Here is an 18,114-nt window from a genome sequence, read left to right as displayed (position 1 = left end):
CTTAAAATATCAAAGTTGGATTTATTAAACTGTACAAAAACAGTTATTTTAAATTAAAAACGGCAATTCACATAAGCAGCATATATACATCATGTATGGTAGTGTCCTGGGATGGACATTATATTCCACTTCTGGTGCCAGATTGTTTCTATTCTGCCTCTTTTAATATAAAAAAATATTCCACAGCATACCCAGTGGAATATTTAGATGTAATAACCACAGTTTAAAATGTATTCCTGACTCTCATTAAGGAACAAGACCAGCTCTGATGATTGCTGACCACATTCACTTCTCAAAAGATAGAGTCTTATTCAGACAGAAAATAAGAATCCTCTAATCCTGGCATCTTCATGTTTCTGAAGATGATTTACGCCCTTGTTACCAGAGAGCAGCAGGTAATGGCAGTGTGTAGTAGTCACATGTCAAGTTCATATGTCTGCAGTGCTGAATTCTTCTTAATTTTCTGGTTTCGAGTCGACTTCAGCTGAGGTGAGATGTTGCCGTGTATACTCCCAGATGAGCAGGGCAGCGCTCACATGCACATTGAGGGAACGGGTGACCCCTTGTTGAGGGATCTCCACACACACATCAAACATTTGGAGTAAATTGGCCGGGATACCTTCTCGTTCATTGCTGTAAGAAAAGAGGAAACACAATATGCTGTAGAATGCCAGTATATAAGTATCAGGAAAATTTGCTGTGAGTGAATGTCTGGACTGTCCAACAGAGTTCGTATATTCAATTTCTTTGAAGTAATCATACTTTTTTTTAAATAAGCCGATTGGATCACCGGTGAGATATACATGAGAATATGTTAAAACGTATAAAGTGTTAATTGCTGAGTTTTAGAGCTGATCTGGGTATACTGTTATCTTTTGACAGAATTTCCACAAATGTAAGTGTTTTTGGTCTTTATGTTAAGCTAGGCTAACCAGACCGTGGATCTAGCTACATATGAATCATATTGTCATGTGAGTGGTATCTATGTGTTCTTATCTGTTGTATTCTACAATCAGAAAAAGCAATGAATAAAGCGAATTCCCCAAAATAGTTATCCATTCCTTTAAAATGTGATTCTCATCAAAGAGAAAATATAATTCAAATGCATAGAATAAACACCACTGAAATACAGACTAAGCTCAACAGAAGCTTACATAACTTGTTTTCTCAATAGCAGAGGACAGAACATATTTCTAAAACAAATAAATTGCACTGCAGGATTTACATTGGAATGTACATCCAATCAGCGATAAGGCAACACTGACTTCCTGACATCTGTATAAATCCTCAGACCATCTGTATTCTTAGTTTAACCTTGATGTGTAATATACATATTTGTTCTGGCCTTTACTTGCTGTTATGAGGCAACCCAGCTGATCTAATTTGCGGCCAACTTAACTTCCATCATAATTCTCACAATTATGTGGAATGGGCTTTTCATTCAGATGACTCATGAGCTCAGTAACATTCTGTAATCAACTGAGTATACAGTGCGATCCAGCAATATAAGGCCATGCAAAGCAATGAGTTTGTCGTTAAAGAGTCCACAGAGGGTGGCACAGAGTAAAAAAAGCACGATTTGATGAGCTACATTTATAGTGAGTGCATCCGGGTGAGATAATAGCGACCTGGAGAGAGATTAGAGCCGGGCGATGCTGTGCTGGGGAGAGCACAGCTGGGAGAGAGCACTCCAGATTGAGCTCACACACGGGGAGTTTAAACTAACAGCACCACTCAGACCTCTGAGTGAACAGGGTAAAACAAAACATCAACCTACACAGACCTGATGCATATTCATGTCTCTCTCTCTCTACCTGTATATTTAGTAGGGAGAGTAAATCATGATTCTGACGCAAACTGCAGCAGTATACAATTACAGTTCGCTCATGAGTAGCTACAAATGGTTTCACAAGAGTAATTATTGTGTCCTAACTAATGAAAGCCAAAGGGCAGCATTGTGACTCAAACTACACTAGATAATGGGTTTTTTTCTCTGCTGATGTCATCACACTGCTTGCGCTGGTTTGTGTAAATGTATTTCCCCTGTTCTCCCTCAGGGAGAGCCAATTACAGTCCAGCATGCCCTGACAGGAACACCACGGAGAGGAGAGGCGCTGGCCCCCCCCAGGGAAACACAATAAAGCGTTGAGATAACATTAAACAGCCTCGTCAGCTCACATCTTTATCAGTGTGAGTCACAAAGGGCCTGGGAAGACAGAAGGCTGCATGCATTTATGCACAACTGGCTGTGTGCAGGTTATCACATTGATGGAAACATTCAGATTTAACGCTTTCATACCCCAGGAGTAGCAGAGTCTTCTCAGGGAACTGGTAGTCCTGGAGGCTCTGGCTGTTGGCCGTCTGCTCCACTCCGACAATACAGTACCCCTCACTCTTCTTCACCTGCAGGAAGTCAGTGAGCTCCAGTGGCTTTACCTGATGCACAGAAAAAAGGGTTTTATTGCCTATGTTACCGAGTAAATAGGTGAATGCATTGGCACTTAAAAACAGATGTGTTTATTTTTTTTTCCGTTTCCCTTGAGATTCAAGTTTAAGTTTTTTCATTAAGATGTTCTTCTCCCTGCTCCTTTCCACCATGGGCTACAACAACAAAACAAATCTGTGTAAAGTGTACATGTTTAGGTTTTAAAATAACTGCCATGTGTGGAATAAACAAATAAATAAATAAATATGTTGAACTTTTGGGTCATTTTTGGTCATACTAAACTAGATCCATAAATCTGAAAATTGGGGATAAAAGAAAAATCCTGGGTTAAGCTCAAGTGAAAAGAACATTTTGCATGCGCCTCGTTGAATGCTCTTTATTACCACCAAGGTGTGCATTAATGTTTTGGCTTTAGCATCCATCCTTTCTGTGCACATCCATCTTTTCTGCCTTGACTAAGATCATTTAAATGCTGAGCCATCCGGTGAAACTCACATTTCTCAGCTCACAGGTCCACTGGGGATCTGTCTTAAAGACAGAGTGGTAATCCTGATCACTGGAGTGAAATGTGAGATGGCACTTTACCTCTAACAGTGGAAGCCACAGCTCAGAGGAGACGCTCAGGGCCTGAAAGTTCTTGTCACTGACGTGGCGGAGGTTATCCAGAACCAGAGTGCTCGCACCGAAGATCTCACAGGTCCTGCAAAGACCTAGAGCAACAAAAAAGAAACACATGCATTACTGTAACATCTATCTACTTTGCCTACATTCTAAATTGCCTTGAGTAAAGGGGCCTTTTCTTTCTTTTTTCACATAATCTGTGGGAGTAATGATTTAGCAAAAATGGCTGTGATCATGAACACAGACTGATGTACAAAACCAACACCTGTAATAGCAATTGAGAGCCCAATTTCAAGTACACCGTTTACAGAACGGCCAAGCTTATGTTCCTGCTCAAATCATGAAGTATCAATATTGGTTTTTAAAATGGGTCTTTTCCTTAATAAACAAATTGTGATTGATTCAAGCCCTTATCATCAGAGACAAAAGCATCAGAGTACACTTGAGGAGAACATAAAATAGGAGTGTCTGATTAAAGCTGGGCACTCCCTGTCTAATCTCTGATAAGAAGGCTCTATTCATTGGTTTTAGCTGAGCTGTGTTTGACATCTTTGCACAGATCATCATCCTGAAACCACAATCAGTTCACATTTTATATCATTCCTGCTAAAGAAGGAGAGTGTGCAACTCGATTTTGACAGGAAAGCTACTGGAGACTTCTAGAATTGTGTGAGTAACATTGTGTTTTTAGACTTCTCTGTTTCAGTGTGTGTACTCTGTATCAATGCTCTGTAGTTGATCTGACTGGAATTGTGATTTTAAGACTCAAAACCGCTACAGTATCTGTCAGGCAGAAACTTGGGACAAGTAATTTGACAGAAACCTTAAAAGTGAACTAACTGACTGCTAGGGTTAACTTTGATTTAAACATTTGTAGAATACTAAGAGCTTTATTGAGTAGGTGTAACTGTATTAAGGGTTAAACTCATAACTTTATAACTTAGGGTTTAATGTAATTGACTTAAAAGACAATAACAAATCAGGAGGAAGCCAGTCTAGATTTCCTTTTGAGGGCCACCAGCTGCAGAGTTAACTAATTAAAGGGACGTTGCCCCACAGCTGTGAGAACTCAGCAATCAGGTGTCCATTTTAGGTAGCACTTTCCTGGAGCGTCAGCGTCAGACAGGCTAAGACTGGCAAATACATTAGAGTCCTGCGGGAGTCAAAGACATTAGAGTCCTGCGGGAGTCACGAGGGAGGCAAATCCTACTTTGATTGAGCTAAGTATCGCTGATGTTTTATTTTATTTGGTTGTTTAGCCCCTCATGCTATAATCATGTGTATTTTCTCCATTCCTGTTCATGTGTCTTCTCGCAATTATCACTGGCCCCGTGTATCTCGTAATCGATATAACCGGCCTGCTCTCGTCTATCCCACATGCTCCACTGAGATCCAACATCTAGTTTCAGGTGGCCTGTGGAATTGTCAGCTGTTCCTAAGGCTGACTTCATCTCTGGCTACGCCTCCCTGCAGTCTCTGGATTTCCTTGCTCTCACTGAGACCTGGATTACTCCATCCAACACATCCACCCCAGCAGCTCTCTCCACTGCATATTCCTTCTCCCATACACCCAGACCAACTGGCAGAGGAGGTGGCACTGGTCTCCTGCTCTCTCCCAAATGGAGCTTTTCCCTCTTCAAACTACCTAACTTCACTCCTTCCACCTTTGAATTCCATGCCGTCACAGTAACCCATCCTATACAGTTAACCATTGTTGTTCTCTACCGTCCACCAGGCGCCTTGGGGGACTTCTTGGAGGAATTAGATAATCTCCTCTCACACATCCCTGAAACTGGTCCTCCCGCTGTACTTCTCGGAGACTTCAACCTCCAGACAGGGAAGATAGACGAACTAACATCTCTGTTAACCGCCTTTGCTTTCTCACTGTCTCCGTCCCCACCGACTCATAAAGCTGGCAATGTCCTTGATCTCATATTCTCAAGGAACTGCGCTACTTCTAACCTCTCTGTAAACCCGCTCCACACATCCGATCACTTCTTCATTTCATTCTCTCTACCCCTTTCCAAACATAACAAACTAATCTCTTCTCATCCTGCACTTGTCCGCCGTAACCTTCGCTCCCTCTCCCCCTCTACCTTTGCCTCATCGGTGCTCTCAGCCCTCCCTTCCTCTGACTCGTTCCAACTCCTGCCTCCAAACTCTGCTGCAGAAACTCTCCTCTCTACTCTCTCATCCACTCTGGACTCGCTCTGTCCTCTCACATCTCGGCAGGCTCGTCAGTCCCCTCCTGCTCCCTGGCTAAATGATGCACTGCGTGCTAATAGAACCGTCCTTAGGGCAGCAGAGCGGAAATGGTGGAAATCCAAACACCGTGACGACCTCCTAACCTATCAGGCTCTCCTCTCCTCTTTCTCTGCTTCGATCTCTCAGGCAAAAAGCACTTTCTTTCAAGATAAGATCCAATCTTCCTATTCCAATCCTAAAAAACTATTTTCCATCTTCTCCACCCTCTTGGACTCTCCAAAAGCCCCTCCCCCCTCCTTACTTCTGTCAAGCGACTTTGTTACCCACTTTGAAAAAAAGGTTGATGATATTCGCTCTTCTTTTTCTGACTCACCTTTACTCACCGCTGGGTCACCAGACCCTCCTTCCACCAACACACTAACCTCCTTTTCCCCTCTCTCTCCAAGTGAGGTTCTTACCCTCATTACCTCTGCCCGCCCTACCACCTGTCCTCTGGACCCTATCCCTTCAAACCTCCTTCAGACTATCGCTCCTGATATTCTACCGTTTCTCACCCATTTCATCAACACTTCTCTAACTTCTGGTCACTTTCCAAACAGTCTCAAGGAGGCAAGAGTAAACCCTCTCCTAAAGAAACCCACTCTCAACCCGTCTGTTGTTATAAACTACAGGCCTGTCTCTCTCCTCCCGTTCCTGACTAAATCACTTGAATGCGCTGTCTTTAAACAACTCTCCTGTTATCTCCATGAGAACAACCTTCTGGATCCGCACCAGTCTGGTTTCAAGGCAGGTCACTCCACAGAAACTGCTCTCATTGCTGTCACGGAGGAACTGCCAAAACTGCATCCCTCTCCTCTGTCATCATCCTGTTGGACCTGTCTGCTGCATTCGATACGGTGAATCATCAGATCCTCCTTCGCACTCTCCAAAAACTTGGAGTTTCAGGCTCTGCACTTTCCATCCTCACCTCATACCTGAAAGACCGTACCTACAGGGTGACTTGGAGAGGGTCTGAGTCCGACCCTTGTCAATTAACTACAGGGGTCCCTCAGGGCTCTGTTCTTGGTCCCCTCCTCTTCTCCCTGTACACAAACTCGCTCGGATCAGTCATTAGCCCGCATGGTTTTTCTTACCACTGCTACGCTGACGACACCCAATTAATTCTGTCCTTTCCCCGCTCAGAGACCCAGGTCGTTGCACGCATCTCTGCTTGTCTAGCTGACATCTCTCAGTGGATGTCTGCTCACCACCTCAAGCTCAACCTTGACAAGACTGAGCTGCTCTTCCTCCCGGGAAAAGATTGTCCCACTCTTGACCTAACAATCAACATTGGCACCTCAGTTGTTTCCCCGACTCAGACTGCAAGGAATCTGGGTGTGACCCTAGATAACAACCTGTCCTTCACTGCAAACATCGCTGCTACAACCCGTTGCTGCAGATACACGCTTTACAACATCAGGAAGATACGTCCCCAGCTGACACAGAAAGCGACTCAGGTTCTGGTCCATGCTCTCGTCATCTCACGCCTAGACTACTGCAACTCCCTCCTGGCTGGTCTACCTGCATGTGCCATCCGACCTCTGCAGCTCATCCAGAATGCAGCGGCTCGTCTGGTCTTCAACCTTCCTACATTCTCCCACACCACTCCGCTCCTCCGCTCCCTTCACTGGCTTCCGGTAACTGCTAGAATCCACTTCAAGACACTGGTACTTGCTTACCATGCTGCGAATGGATCTGGCCCTTCGTACATCCAGGACATGGTTAAACCGTACACCCCAGCGCGTGCACTACGCTCTGCATCAGCCAAACGACTCGCTGCACCCTCGCTGCGAGGGGGACCCAAGTTCCCAACGGCGAAAACACGTGGGTTTGCTGTCCTGGCTCCAGGATGGTGGAATGAGCTCCCCATTGACATCAGGACGGCAGATAGCTTGCACATCTTCCGGCGCAAACTGAAAACTCATCTCTTTCGACTCCACTTCGAGCGTTAGAACTATTAACGAAGCACTTTTATACTAATAAAGGACTGGCTTACCTAAAGCCAGTTGAGTAGCACTTGAAATGTTTGGCTCTATGAAACCTGATGTGCTTATATGATTCTGTTTTCTTCAAGGTTGTGTCTTCCTGGTCGAATGTACTTATTGTAAGTCGCTTTGGATAAAAGCGTCAGCTAAATGCAATGTAATGTATTGTAAAATGGTAGGAGTGTAATTTGTCGTGCTGCTCCTGACCTCCTAAATTGGTGGGCTTGTCGATAAGTGAGGCTACCACCAGCAGGGCGCCATGCTGTTTGCCCACTCGAGCAGCCCTCTGCTGGGGAACCAGCTGGAGTTCAGGCTCCTGCTCTTGGATCCCCAGCCTCCAGGGAGTGATCTTCTTCTGCACCTCGGCCCAGCGCTCCTCCTTATTCTCCTCGCCTGGGGAAAACAACACCACGATAGCTCAAACAGAATGGAGGTTAGATTAAAGTATGTTGTGTCAGGTGGTCCTGTGGCTTGTGATAGGTGCCACTAACTGTACCTTTGTCTTGCTGGATCCAGTCTCCAGGCTGGAGCTGGCTCAGGTCAGGAGCAGGATTTCTCAAAAGAGAAGATGGACTTTCATTAAAACATGAGAGCTTCTCAAATTTCCAGAGGGGAATCCACTCATCATCAGCCAACTCCGACAGACTGGGGAATGTGAGGAATATTGTCTAGGGAAAGCAACACAAAAATAGAAAATGTTATAAAAACATCTGACTGTGTTTTAGAAGGGTTCATCTGTTCAGAAGAAACATACTAGCCCACCTCCACACTGTAATCCCTGATAGGGTGAAAGGCACCGAAGAAGAAGTGCTCCTGAATCCTCGTCCAATTCTTGTTGGCATTCCTAAATGGTGACACAGCAAATTCTTTAGCACATTTACAACAACAAATGTTTCTGATTGTCTTAGGTGTTTTGCTCTCACCCAGTGCTCTGCATGGCCTCAGCCTGGTTCAGACAGGCCTTGATCACAGTGGACAGCGCTCCCCAAACTGCCTCTGCCCGGACCCCCACCAGGCTCCACACCCTCTTCAGGGCCAGTAATGCATACAGGCGCACGCTGAAGTTATGGTTGAAACACCACTGCAGGATGATGTCCAGCGCTTTACGCAAATGTGTATCCTAAAACACAGAAACAGAGATCTTGTAGATACACAGAAAAAGATGCAATACAAATTGTGAGCGGGGAAAAACATCACTGGCTTTACCTCATCCTCAAGAGTGGGAATGATGACATTTAAATGTACCAGGACTGACAGGAAGGTGCAGATGCTTGTCTTGGTCTTTTCGTGATCCTATACAGAAAACAAAGAAATATATTCTATAAAGAACAAATGGACGCACCTGATATTACGATGTAGTATTGCACTACTGACACCAAATGTAACTGCACATAGTTGGCTTATTTATTAAATTAGTACTTATCCCACAATAGTTCACCAGAACTACAATATATTTGCGTTCACACCAAAAAGCCCCAGGAACTAAATTAGTTCATGAGAACCTTTTTACCCCCTTTTCAGTCCCTGCTAGAGAGCAGGTACTTTCGTGGGAGAAAAAGGTTCCTATGTCTGATTGGCTGGGCGGATTGCAAACCACGCAGTAGAAGCCAGTCCCCAACTCCGGGGACTTCTGGCCGGGGATTTTGGGCGGCAGTATACGCCGTGAAGTTGTTTGCGGCCTGCCAGTAAACCCAAAGCAGAAGAAGAAGAAGTGACGTCAGCGGCTTCATTTGCCTAACCCACCCCCAGGGACTTATTCCGGTGTGAACGCAATCTGTACATAGTTCACGAGAACTAAAGAGTTCCTATGAACTAAAGTGGGAAAAGTACTGCGGTGTGAACGCGCCTATTGTTACTTTATCCTTTAGTCTATTTAGTTCATTGTATTTTTCTCTCCTTGTGTCTCACAATTCGTCATATTTTATGTGTACGGATTCTTTTTTTTATATTTATAACTAAACAATACTGCAATACAGTAATAGGAATGGGTGTCTGAGCAGAACCATGGGAAAATATATTGTTCCAACAAATGTGGAACTATGAATATAAAGAAAAAAGTATTTAAGGAATCAGTAAATAATTGTAATATTTATCTCATAACACATCAGTTTCTGGTCTTCAGAGTGGGAGCTCACCCTGTTGAAGCAGACCCAAAAGCTATCCATGTGTTGTGGATAGCGGACGAGGATCAAAATCATCATCCACTCGATCAGGTACTTGACAGAGGCATGGTTACTGCAGAATCCAGCTTCAAACACATGGTGCAGCAAAGTGGCAACAAACTCCTACACACACACACACACACACACACACACACACACACACACACACACACACACACACACACACACACACACACACACACACACACACACACACACACACACACACACACACACACACACACACACACACACACACACACACACACACACACACACACACACACACACACACACACAGTTACTTGCTGAGTGGTTATTTCCTGTGAGATTGTTAGTGTGAGGGTAATTGTCTTACCTCTCTGAGTTTGGGCAGCAACAGCAGCATTGTTTGCCATGCTCGGTTTTTAACACGATGTTGCAGGGAGTTGCTATAGTAACGTACTTTTGACTTTGATATGTCATTATCCTGGGGAAATGGGACAGGGGGGTGGAACGGGGGGAGATAATGGAAAACTGTTGTTTAATTTGCTGTAATGGATGTACATGCAAAATCATATCGCAAAAATTATCTGTTGCCATAGTATTATTTGTTGACATAGTAACCACTGTAGAAACAGATACATCTCATTGAGGATCAGACATGTATTTTTAGGGTGCAATATGAAAATGTCATGATCAACAATGTAGATACATGGGAAATAGATCCTTGGAACTATTCTTAGGGCTTAGGTGATATTGTTTGTTATATTGTATATCATATTATTTCGTGATATTATGAATATATTCGGATTCTTTTCAAATGAATGATTTCAAGCAAAGTACAGTTTTATGTTGATGAGTTGAGCATCAATTACATTATTTATATGATTTTGCATTCACTTTCTGTATCAGAAAATATTGATATGAAAGATAAAAATAAATATTATTTGACACTCAATTCGACTGCATGACACAACCTAAACTGATCTACATCTTACCCTTTTTAACAAATCCATAACTAGTTCCTCCATCAGTCTTTCGTGTTGCTGATTAGAGGAATCCAGGCGGCTGAGGAAAGCCAGTACACATGTGCGGGGCAACTGATCATCTCTGTTATCACTGGAAAATTCAAAAAAGCAATGGCTTAAGTGTGAAAACATCCAAACACCAACAGAGACATCTAGTGGCACAATCTTAAATCACAGCCATAAAACCCTACATTTCCACAAACTGCCATCAAAGGGAACTGAAGCTCACCTTGTAACGGCAACATTGGCAGAACACTCTTCACCGAGTTGCTCCACATACGTTTGCACATCCTGGATGAGACTTTAAAAGAGAGCATGAGGAAATAATTAAAAAAGTCCCGACAAACAATTGTGCAAATCAGAGAAAAGTTGTAAAAGTTACCGTTGATCTCTCCTGAAAACTGGTCCGTAGACACAAGCCTCACTGATTATATTGATGTGGCTGAACACAGAAGAAAACCCGGTGTGGCTGCTGCCTCCGCCTGTGGGCAGCCACGTGTGACAGCAGTGCTGAATCAGCACACCGAACACTCCGCTCTTTGACTGGGACAGCTCCATCAGCTCACTGGCTATCTAAAAACCAATATATATGCATGTATTATAGAAACATGTATGTTGAAATCAGGGTTCATACACTTTTTCACCAATGATTTTCAATGACTTTTCCATGACTTCTCCATGACCTAATTTTCCATGACCAAAAAAATTACTCTTTCTCAGCGGTACGACTGAAAATGGTTTATTTTAACATGGAACAGGAAAATAAGCTCTGCATATGAAACATGTTGTGCCTATCTAAAACAAATCAAATAGTAGGCTTACTAGCTTCTACACGCTAAAGCAACTAAAATCTCTCAACAGCAAAATGCCTCCTCAGTTAAATACCATTTTACGTTTCATTACTATACGACACAGTATTTATTATCGTTATATTATTACTATTTCGGCGATTAGATAAAATATAAATTATATTTGATGCAACTTTAGTTACATTTCCATGACTTTTCCAAAACTTTGGGAAAAATATTGTTTTCCATAACTTTTCCAGGGCCTGGAATTAGCATTTTGAATTTCCATGACTTTTCCAGGTATTTAATGACTGTAAGAACCCTGTGAAATACAAGTGAAATCAAGACACTTTGTTTCCAAGTTAACCAGCATGATTTTGATCACCTGTTTCAAGGTGCACAGGAGAGTCGGAGCAGAAGTGTGTGTCAGCTCGAGCAGTTTATGGTGGAAGGCCATGGAGACGAAGCCTTTCAGGGCCGGCCAGAAGTCATGGGCGTTAGTGCTCAGGCCCTGAACCAGATCCCAGCTCAGATTCACAGCCTCTACACACTGGGCCTCCTCATCTAGCAGTAACTGGGATCAAAACACAAGCAAACCAGACATTAAAACAGATATTACCTTTTGATATGTAAGGGAATACATCAAATAATTGGGTATGAGGTTTCTAAAAGTTGCTTGGTACTCTATTTATGTAAATACACTGAGGACATTATTGCAAGTGACAAATATTTGATCAAAATTCTGCTAATATCTAGCAGGAAAGCTATCACTAGGAATTGGGGTAAGGAAGCACCACCAACGAAAAACCAATGGGTAACAATTGTGGAAGAAATCTTTTTAATGGAAAAACTGACTTATAAATTGAGATTGCAAGAAACACAACTCAACAGAAAGTGGGGAAAATTGACTCTATACAAGACTCAAAACAAAAGACATTGACTGGAACAATAGCTAATAGATACATGTATCTTCAAGAATATAATAACATGAAGACATATCCCTTGCCTTTTATTTTTATTTTGTATTGCTGGCCTTTTGTTACATGATTGTAATGTTGTTGTAACCAGCATGTTATTGCCATGCATAATGTGACAATAAAGATTTAAATTACAAAAACAAACAAAAGATATTACCTTAGTTTTTTAGGTAAATTCTTCACATTATAAATGCAAGGAATCTCTTGTTATAGCCCGAACACGCCATTTCAATTGTTTACATTTCACCTAAATGCATCTGAGACTCACTTGTGGCAGCACAGTCTCCATAAAGGTGAGCGCAGGCAGCACCAGGTCACTGGGCAGCAGAGCCAGGGCCTCCACGCTGCAGCCCAGAGCAGCCTGGAGTGTCTCGGACGCTCTGGAAACTTCTATGGACTCAGGAATCCCAACAGCCTTAATCAGGAAGCTCAGACAAATCCACTGGTCCCGCAAAAAACTGGCAGCAATGCGTCCCCAGTCCTGCAGCAGACGACCCTGCAACGCTCCATCACTGAAGGAAACAAGAGATTGTACCTTATGCTATGCTGTTGCGTGTACTGTATATGATATTCAATCCCAATATCCTCCTATTTGATGCTGTTCTTTCATTTATTTTAAGGTTTACCGTGTACTCTAAGCAGATTTTCACTGACCTCGAGCCGTCTCCTGTCTGTGGTTTTTGCAGCCATTGATTGAAGTTTCCCAGCGAGGACTGGCGTTGGCAGGAAGTGGACACTGGACTATAGAAGTAGTCGTTCAGTGATTTCAGTGCAGAAATGGTCTCTGATTGCATGTCGATCACTTCCTGCTCCCCGAGACCACACACTGTAGCCAGAGATGCCATAGCAACTGCTCGTCCCACCTGGTTGGCCACAGAATTGATCTGGCAGTGTGGGAAAAATTTAGAGTTAAAAGATTCTGCAACAAAACAGATGTATTACATTCTTGCCTGAGCATTGTACCTGCTGGTGTGGCTCTTGCAGGACCTTGAGGCTGTTGTTGATGAGTTTAGGGAAATAGTTCTGCTGAATGTTACTGTGGTGCTGTGGTGTAGACTTGTACATGACCACCAGCTGCCTCAGGACACACAGATACAACTCTGCCCGCTCCACGTCAACCAGCTGGGAGGGAAACAGAACATGTAAATGGCAGTGCTAGCCGATAGGGGAATATGTGCTTGTTGGAGTGACAGTGAATTATTTGACTCGCTGTTTACCTCTTGCAGCTCCCCCAGCAGCCTCCTCAGGATAAACTCCTGGATTGGGTCAACAAGTTTAAAAATGAGCCTCTCCATGGCAAGCATTACGTTATCCACTGTGAAAAAGAGTAAGAGTTAATCAATTCATCTTTGACCCCCAACCCACAAACATTCTACTTAAAGCAATTTAATAACATTTAAAAATGGGACATATTTTGCTTATTATCTGGATCATTCTTGTATTTTAGGTTTTTAAATGTGTTCTAATAGCTACATTACAATGAAAGCATGCAAGCTGGGTTTAAAATGATGTGATACTAAATCCAGAGTATTCAATCTTAAGTTATTTAATCAATGAATAAATGGACAAGTATTGCCCTTTAAACTGACCCCAGTGTAAGATTCAAGAAAAACAAGTCACCCCAAAGAGCAAGGATCACTCAATTCCTGAAATAATTATGTTACTTTAAATGTCAGAAGGCACAAAGATGCGCTTTTGACTGAGAACAAAAAAGAATGTACCACATTTAAGTTAGCTTCACCAATAAATAAATGCTTACGAGTTTGAAAGAATATTGTGATATTAAATCCCAATAGAGCACCAAGTGAATGTTAGTTGTAAGAATAGATGTTACAGTTATTCCCTGCAGGAACACACCTACCCATCCACTGTCCCTACTGCATATCCATAAGGGTGGATTTGACTGCTATAACAGTTGATCAGTATGGTCAATACAAACCTTGCTCCTCTCCAGCTTCCTGACAGCTCGGTGTTCCTCCCAGCTGGAACAGTCTGAGCAGGAGCTGCAGACTCTTGTCGCTCTTACGCAGAGGCAGGTACATATTGGTGCTGACTCTGCTCAGGGTGTCGAGCAGCGGAGACAGTAATGACTCCAGAGTGTTACCGAACTCTGCTCCAAGTTGATTTCTCTCCAAGTCTACGCACAGCAAAATGGCCCTGGCCAACTTATCAGCCTCTCTGAAGTCTGGTAACCTCTCAGTGTGACCTGAGGAGAGGGAAGGTACTTCAACCAACATGTCTACAAAAAGACAATCCTTCCCTTTTCTATCACACTTCTGAATTACCTGTGCTAGCTGGTACGCGGAGATAGGTGTGCATCTCGCTTTGAACGTAGTCTCGTACAGTTTCTTTCTTTGTAGCAGCACCAGTGCAATCTCCACCCATAAGCCTGGGCTTGAAACTGCATTCATTGTCCAACAGCCAGGTGCATGTCTACAGCCACAAATATATAGGGTAGCAAAAAGACTGACATTTATTTTTTTACCACATATTAAGTCAAATGTTCCTTCAAACGTCTCTGCTACAGCTTACCTGATTCCACATTTGAGTCCCTCTACACAGCGACTCGTCGGCACGAAAATGTGTCAGGAAACTAAAAACATCATCGAGGGTCACTGCGCTCTGAAACAACATATTTTAATGATGCAGCTCACTAACTTTAAAGCTGTATATGAAAGCAGAGGTTGTACAAAACAACAGAATCCCCTTACGATGCAAAACAACGGCTCTAAGGTGAGTTCAGTGTTTGGTTTAGCATTATGCAAAAATATTTGAGCCTTGACTTACCACTTCTGTGAGACAGAGGGCGCTATTCAGCAGGAAGCACTGAGCAGCACCTCTCAGCAGAACCTGATGAGTGATCATAGTGCTGTGCAGAACCTCCCTGTAAAACAGAGCAGATTAAATGAGCTTCCATATCAACCACAACCAGCTCGGACTCACTTTGACTAACACTAATCATGATGAGAGACCTGAGAGCAGTGAGCCCGTCGACCGCCAGCATTGGACTTGGGGGCAGTTTGGATATCGCCTGGGAGAGGAAGAGGAGGGGTGCTGCACACCAGTGCTTCGTGCAAAGTTGCTGAATCATCTGCAGAAAAATACGACCTACAAAACAAACACAATGGTCAGAGGAGGACAGGCATTTTAACCATGGGAAGTGTGAATGAGCTATGTAAACATGGGCCGTTTCTCAATCAAGAGTAAAACTGCTGCAGAGTAACTATTTCAAGTATACTCAGTCATCGAGTGGCGCCGAAGGACTGTTTAAATGCATGTTAAATGCCCAGCATTCTGTGCCACTCTATGACGTAGTATACTTGAAATAGTCACTCTGCAGCGTGTGTTTTTTCGCGATTGAGAAACGGCCAAGTATTCTCTGCGGCTTCTGTTTTACCTCTATGTTCTGAAGGTAGGCTGCTGAAGAAGGTGACCATGAAGATTTGAAGTTTAGCCCCGATCTCAGGACAATCCCCTACACCTTGCCCAAGTGACCTACATGTGGACATAAAGCGGGTTAATGAGGCCTTAATAACACAGTAATTCTTACTTTCATTTATTGGCTATCTTTAAACCCTCACCTTTGGAAGAGTGACGTTTCAGATAGAACATTCATAAAAGGGCCAACGATGAACTGAGGAGCACAGCAACAGCAGAGGACACGTTTAACAAAAATTGAATGAATAAGCCTAAATGACATTAAAAAAGTGTGTGAGCCTGTACCTGAGAAAAGGCCAAAGCAAAGGCTGGCTGCTGGAGGACCTGCAGCTCGAGCAGATGAAACACTCCCTCTCTCATCAATGATTTGTTCTCGCTGTGGAACATCCGCTGGTACACACACAGCAGCCAGGACGGGTGGAAGAAGCCCTGATCTGAAACTGCATCACAGACAAACCACTGACAACAGGCACAAACTACAAGATATTCTGATGATCCTGCATCAGATAGAATGAGGAACAAAATCTGAACGTCTTGTTAAATCGCATTATTTTCTGATCCAAGCCAAATAGAACTCCCATATCAATCAATGTCCATCTTTTTGTGTCTTTCGGTAGACATTCCAAGTACCCAAATGTTTGTGCACAAGCAGTGAAAAAGGGAGGTTTTCATAATACAACTCTTTAACAACAGCTGCATCACAACATCCAAACCAAACCAATCCAGAGATGCTCGAAATTAAAAATTAAAATTAAATACAATTACTGAGAAGAGGTGGATAAGATCTAAATAAATCAAACTGGATCAAACCTTGATTATTATTCACTGTTGTTTGGATCAACGTGTCTATTCTGTTTAGAACTGGCCGGACAACATGAATCTGTAGAGGAAACAGAGAAAGGCAATATTTCAAAGCTGTTTTGATGACACCTGAACTGGCAGTGAAAAAAGACTCATGTGGGATTTTGTACCTGATTTTCCTCCAGGGTCTCCATCACCAGTGCATAATCCTCCCAGAACTCTCTGAGCAACTTGCTCCTGTTAGAGGCCCATTTGAACAACATGTCTTCTGCAACCAATTCAAAAACAGTGAGAAAACAACCCAAAAATCCCTATGTTGTTAAAGCAAATATGAGACGTTTACCTTCCTCTGATGGATACAGAGGACAGTCCTCCCTCTTCTCCTCTGACAGGGCCACGCACATTTTTAGCAGGTACAACGCCCTCTTACGTGACACGCTATCTCTGTGTGTCAGTCCATCCTGGACCATCCTCCAGAACTGGAGGGACAGACGAGGATCGGGATCACAGGAGCAAGAGGCAGGGAGGCTGTGAGGTTTCAGCAGGTGGTCTGATAGGGCGGTGAAACACAGCAGTGCCCGCTCTGTGACCACAGGTGTGCGGTCAGATGAGTGCCAGCTGCTCAGATCATCCACGATCACTTTAAGGATGCTGGATAGCCTTTCACCGCTGCAGCACTTCAGGACAGTTAAGAGAAGCCTGACTGTGATTTTAGAAACCAGTGCATCAGGGAGTGTTTTGATGCAGGACAGAGCAGATGACAGGATGGTGAGTGTGAGCTTTTCATCTGCTGACAGAGAAGGTATTAAAGCAGCCATAACTTCACTGGCAACCTCCACATTGAGTCTTCCCGGATCCTCCTCCTCTGACGGCTGGAGCGACTGCAGCACAGACAGAGCCACCTGCCCCGGCACCGCCCGGTCGCACAGCGGGAAACAGACACTCAGGAGTCGGCAGGCAGCAGCGGTGCTCTCCCTGCAGCGCGTACCTTCACCTGCTTCTGCTGATATTTTACAGAGAAGAGGTAAACACCTGGTCAAAACCAACGAGTCGATTTGATCCTTGATAGATGTAACTTTCGCAGCTGAAAAAGGAGTAGTGTCGGTTTCTATGAGGAGTGGTCCGAGCCCTTCTATGAAAGCTGTCAGCGCCTCCACTCGCTCCGTCCCCGGCCATGAGTCACTCTGCCAGCTCAGAGACTCAAACAACATGTCGTAGTCAGGAGAGCTGGACAAAACCGCGTTAATTAAAACGGAATTCATTGTAGAGGGCTGCTGAACTGCCTGGAACATGCGAGCTAAAGATAACCCGCAACCGGCTTTCTCACAGCTCCCATGAGCGACACGTTTTTACCAAACGGAATGTAAACTTCCGCACACGTCACTTAAAACTCTCGCGAGAGGTGAGTGACATTAAAGCAGTGGTTCTCAAACTTTTTCTGTCATTCCCCACTTTGAACATGTGGGCCTTTTCAAGACCCATCTGTTCCTCATCGCTCCAATAAAATGGTAGGCCAAGCTTAAAATGATCAAATGTATCATTCTATAACAGGGGTCTCCAACCTTTTTTAGGATGAGGGCTACTTTCAAAAAATAAAACAAGTCGTGAGCTACTTTTACTCTTTCTTTTTTGTTGTTGCAGT

General features: G+C 43.6%; 1 protein-coding gene across 2 annotated transcripts; it reads right to left on the bottom strand.

Annotated features, from left to right (window-relative positions):
- Window position 1: 1 nt before the first annotated feature.
- On the bottom strand, window positions 2-17,835 carry tarbp1 (TAR (HIV-1) RNA binding protein 1). Of its 2 annotated transcripts, none has more exons than XM_034201866.1 (29): window positions 16,816-17,835; window positions 16,643-16,740; window positions 16,482-16,551; window positions 15,957-16,111; window positions 15,815-15,867; window positions 15,631-15,728; window positions 15,206-15,341; window positions 15,021-15,117; window positions 14,766-14,855; window positions 14,519-14,666; window positions 14,173-14,439; window positions 13,451-13,548; window positions 13,197-13,355; window positions 12,888-13,117; window positions 12,502-12,745; window positions 11,642-11,830; window positions 10,851-11,041; window positions 10,698-10,769; window positions 10,439-10,559; window positions 9,817-9,927; window positions 9,432-9,581; window positions 8,503-8,589; window positions 8,220-8,416; window positions 8,059-8,140; window positions 7,793-7,964; window positions 7,504-7,689; window positions 3,032-3,156; window positions 2,300-2,436; window positions 2-633 (listed from the first exon to the last, which is right to left on the bottom strand). In XM_034201866.1, exons 1-29 carry the CDS (start codon window positions 17,762-17,764, stop codon window positions 456-458), a joined length of 4,890 nt encoding a protein of 1,629 aa, XP_034057757.1. In that variant the 5' UTR covers window positions 17,765-17,835; the 3' UTR covers window positions 2-455. The 2 variants fall into 2 exon arrangements, with proteins under 2 accessions (XP_034057757.1, XP_034057758.1); XM_034201867.1 differs by having other exon boundaries at window positions 16,643-16,737.
- Window positions 17,836-18,114: the final 279 nt, after the last annotated feature.

This window comes from Gymnodraco acuticeps, unplaced genomic scaffold, assembly GCF_902827175.1.
Source record: "Gymnodraco acuticeps unplaced genomic scaffold, fGymAcu1.1, whole genome shotgun sequence".
Taxonomy (NCBI): Eukaryota; Metazoa; Chordata; class Actinopteri; order Perciformes; family Bathydraconidae; genus Gymnodraco; species Gymnodraco acuticeps.
Note: the sequence above shows the minus strand (reverse complement) of the source record. Positions and strands in the feature narration are given on the sequence as shown.

Coding starts and splice junctions, on each gene's coding strand:
- tarbp1 (XM_034201866.1), bottom strand. CDS start 17,764: ATGTTCCAGGCAGTTCAGCAGCCCTCTACAATGAATTCCGTTTTAATT. Junction 15,868..15,956: donor TTGCTTTGGCCTTTTCTCAG/GTACAGGCTCAC, acceptor TGTGCTCCTCAG/TTCATCGTTGGCCCTTTTAT. Junction 13,118..13,196: donor TGCAAGAGCCACACCAGCAG/GTACAATGCTCA, acceptor CCACACTGCCAG/ATCAATTCTGTGGCCAACCA.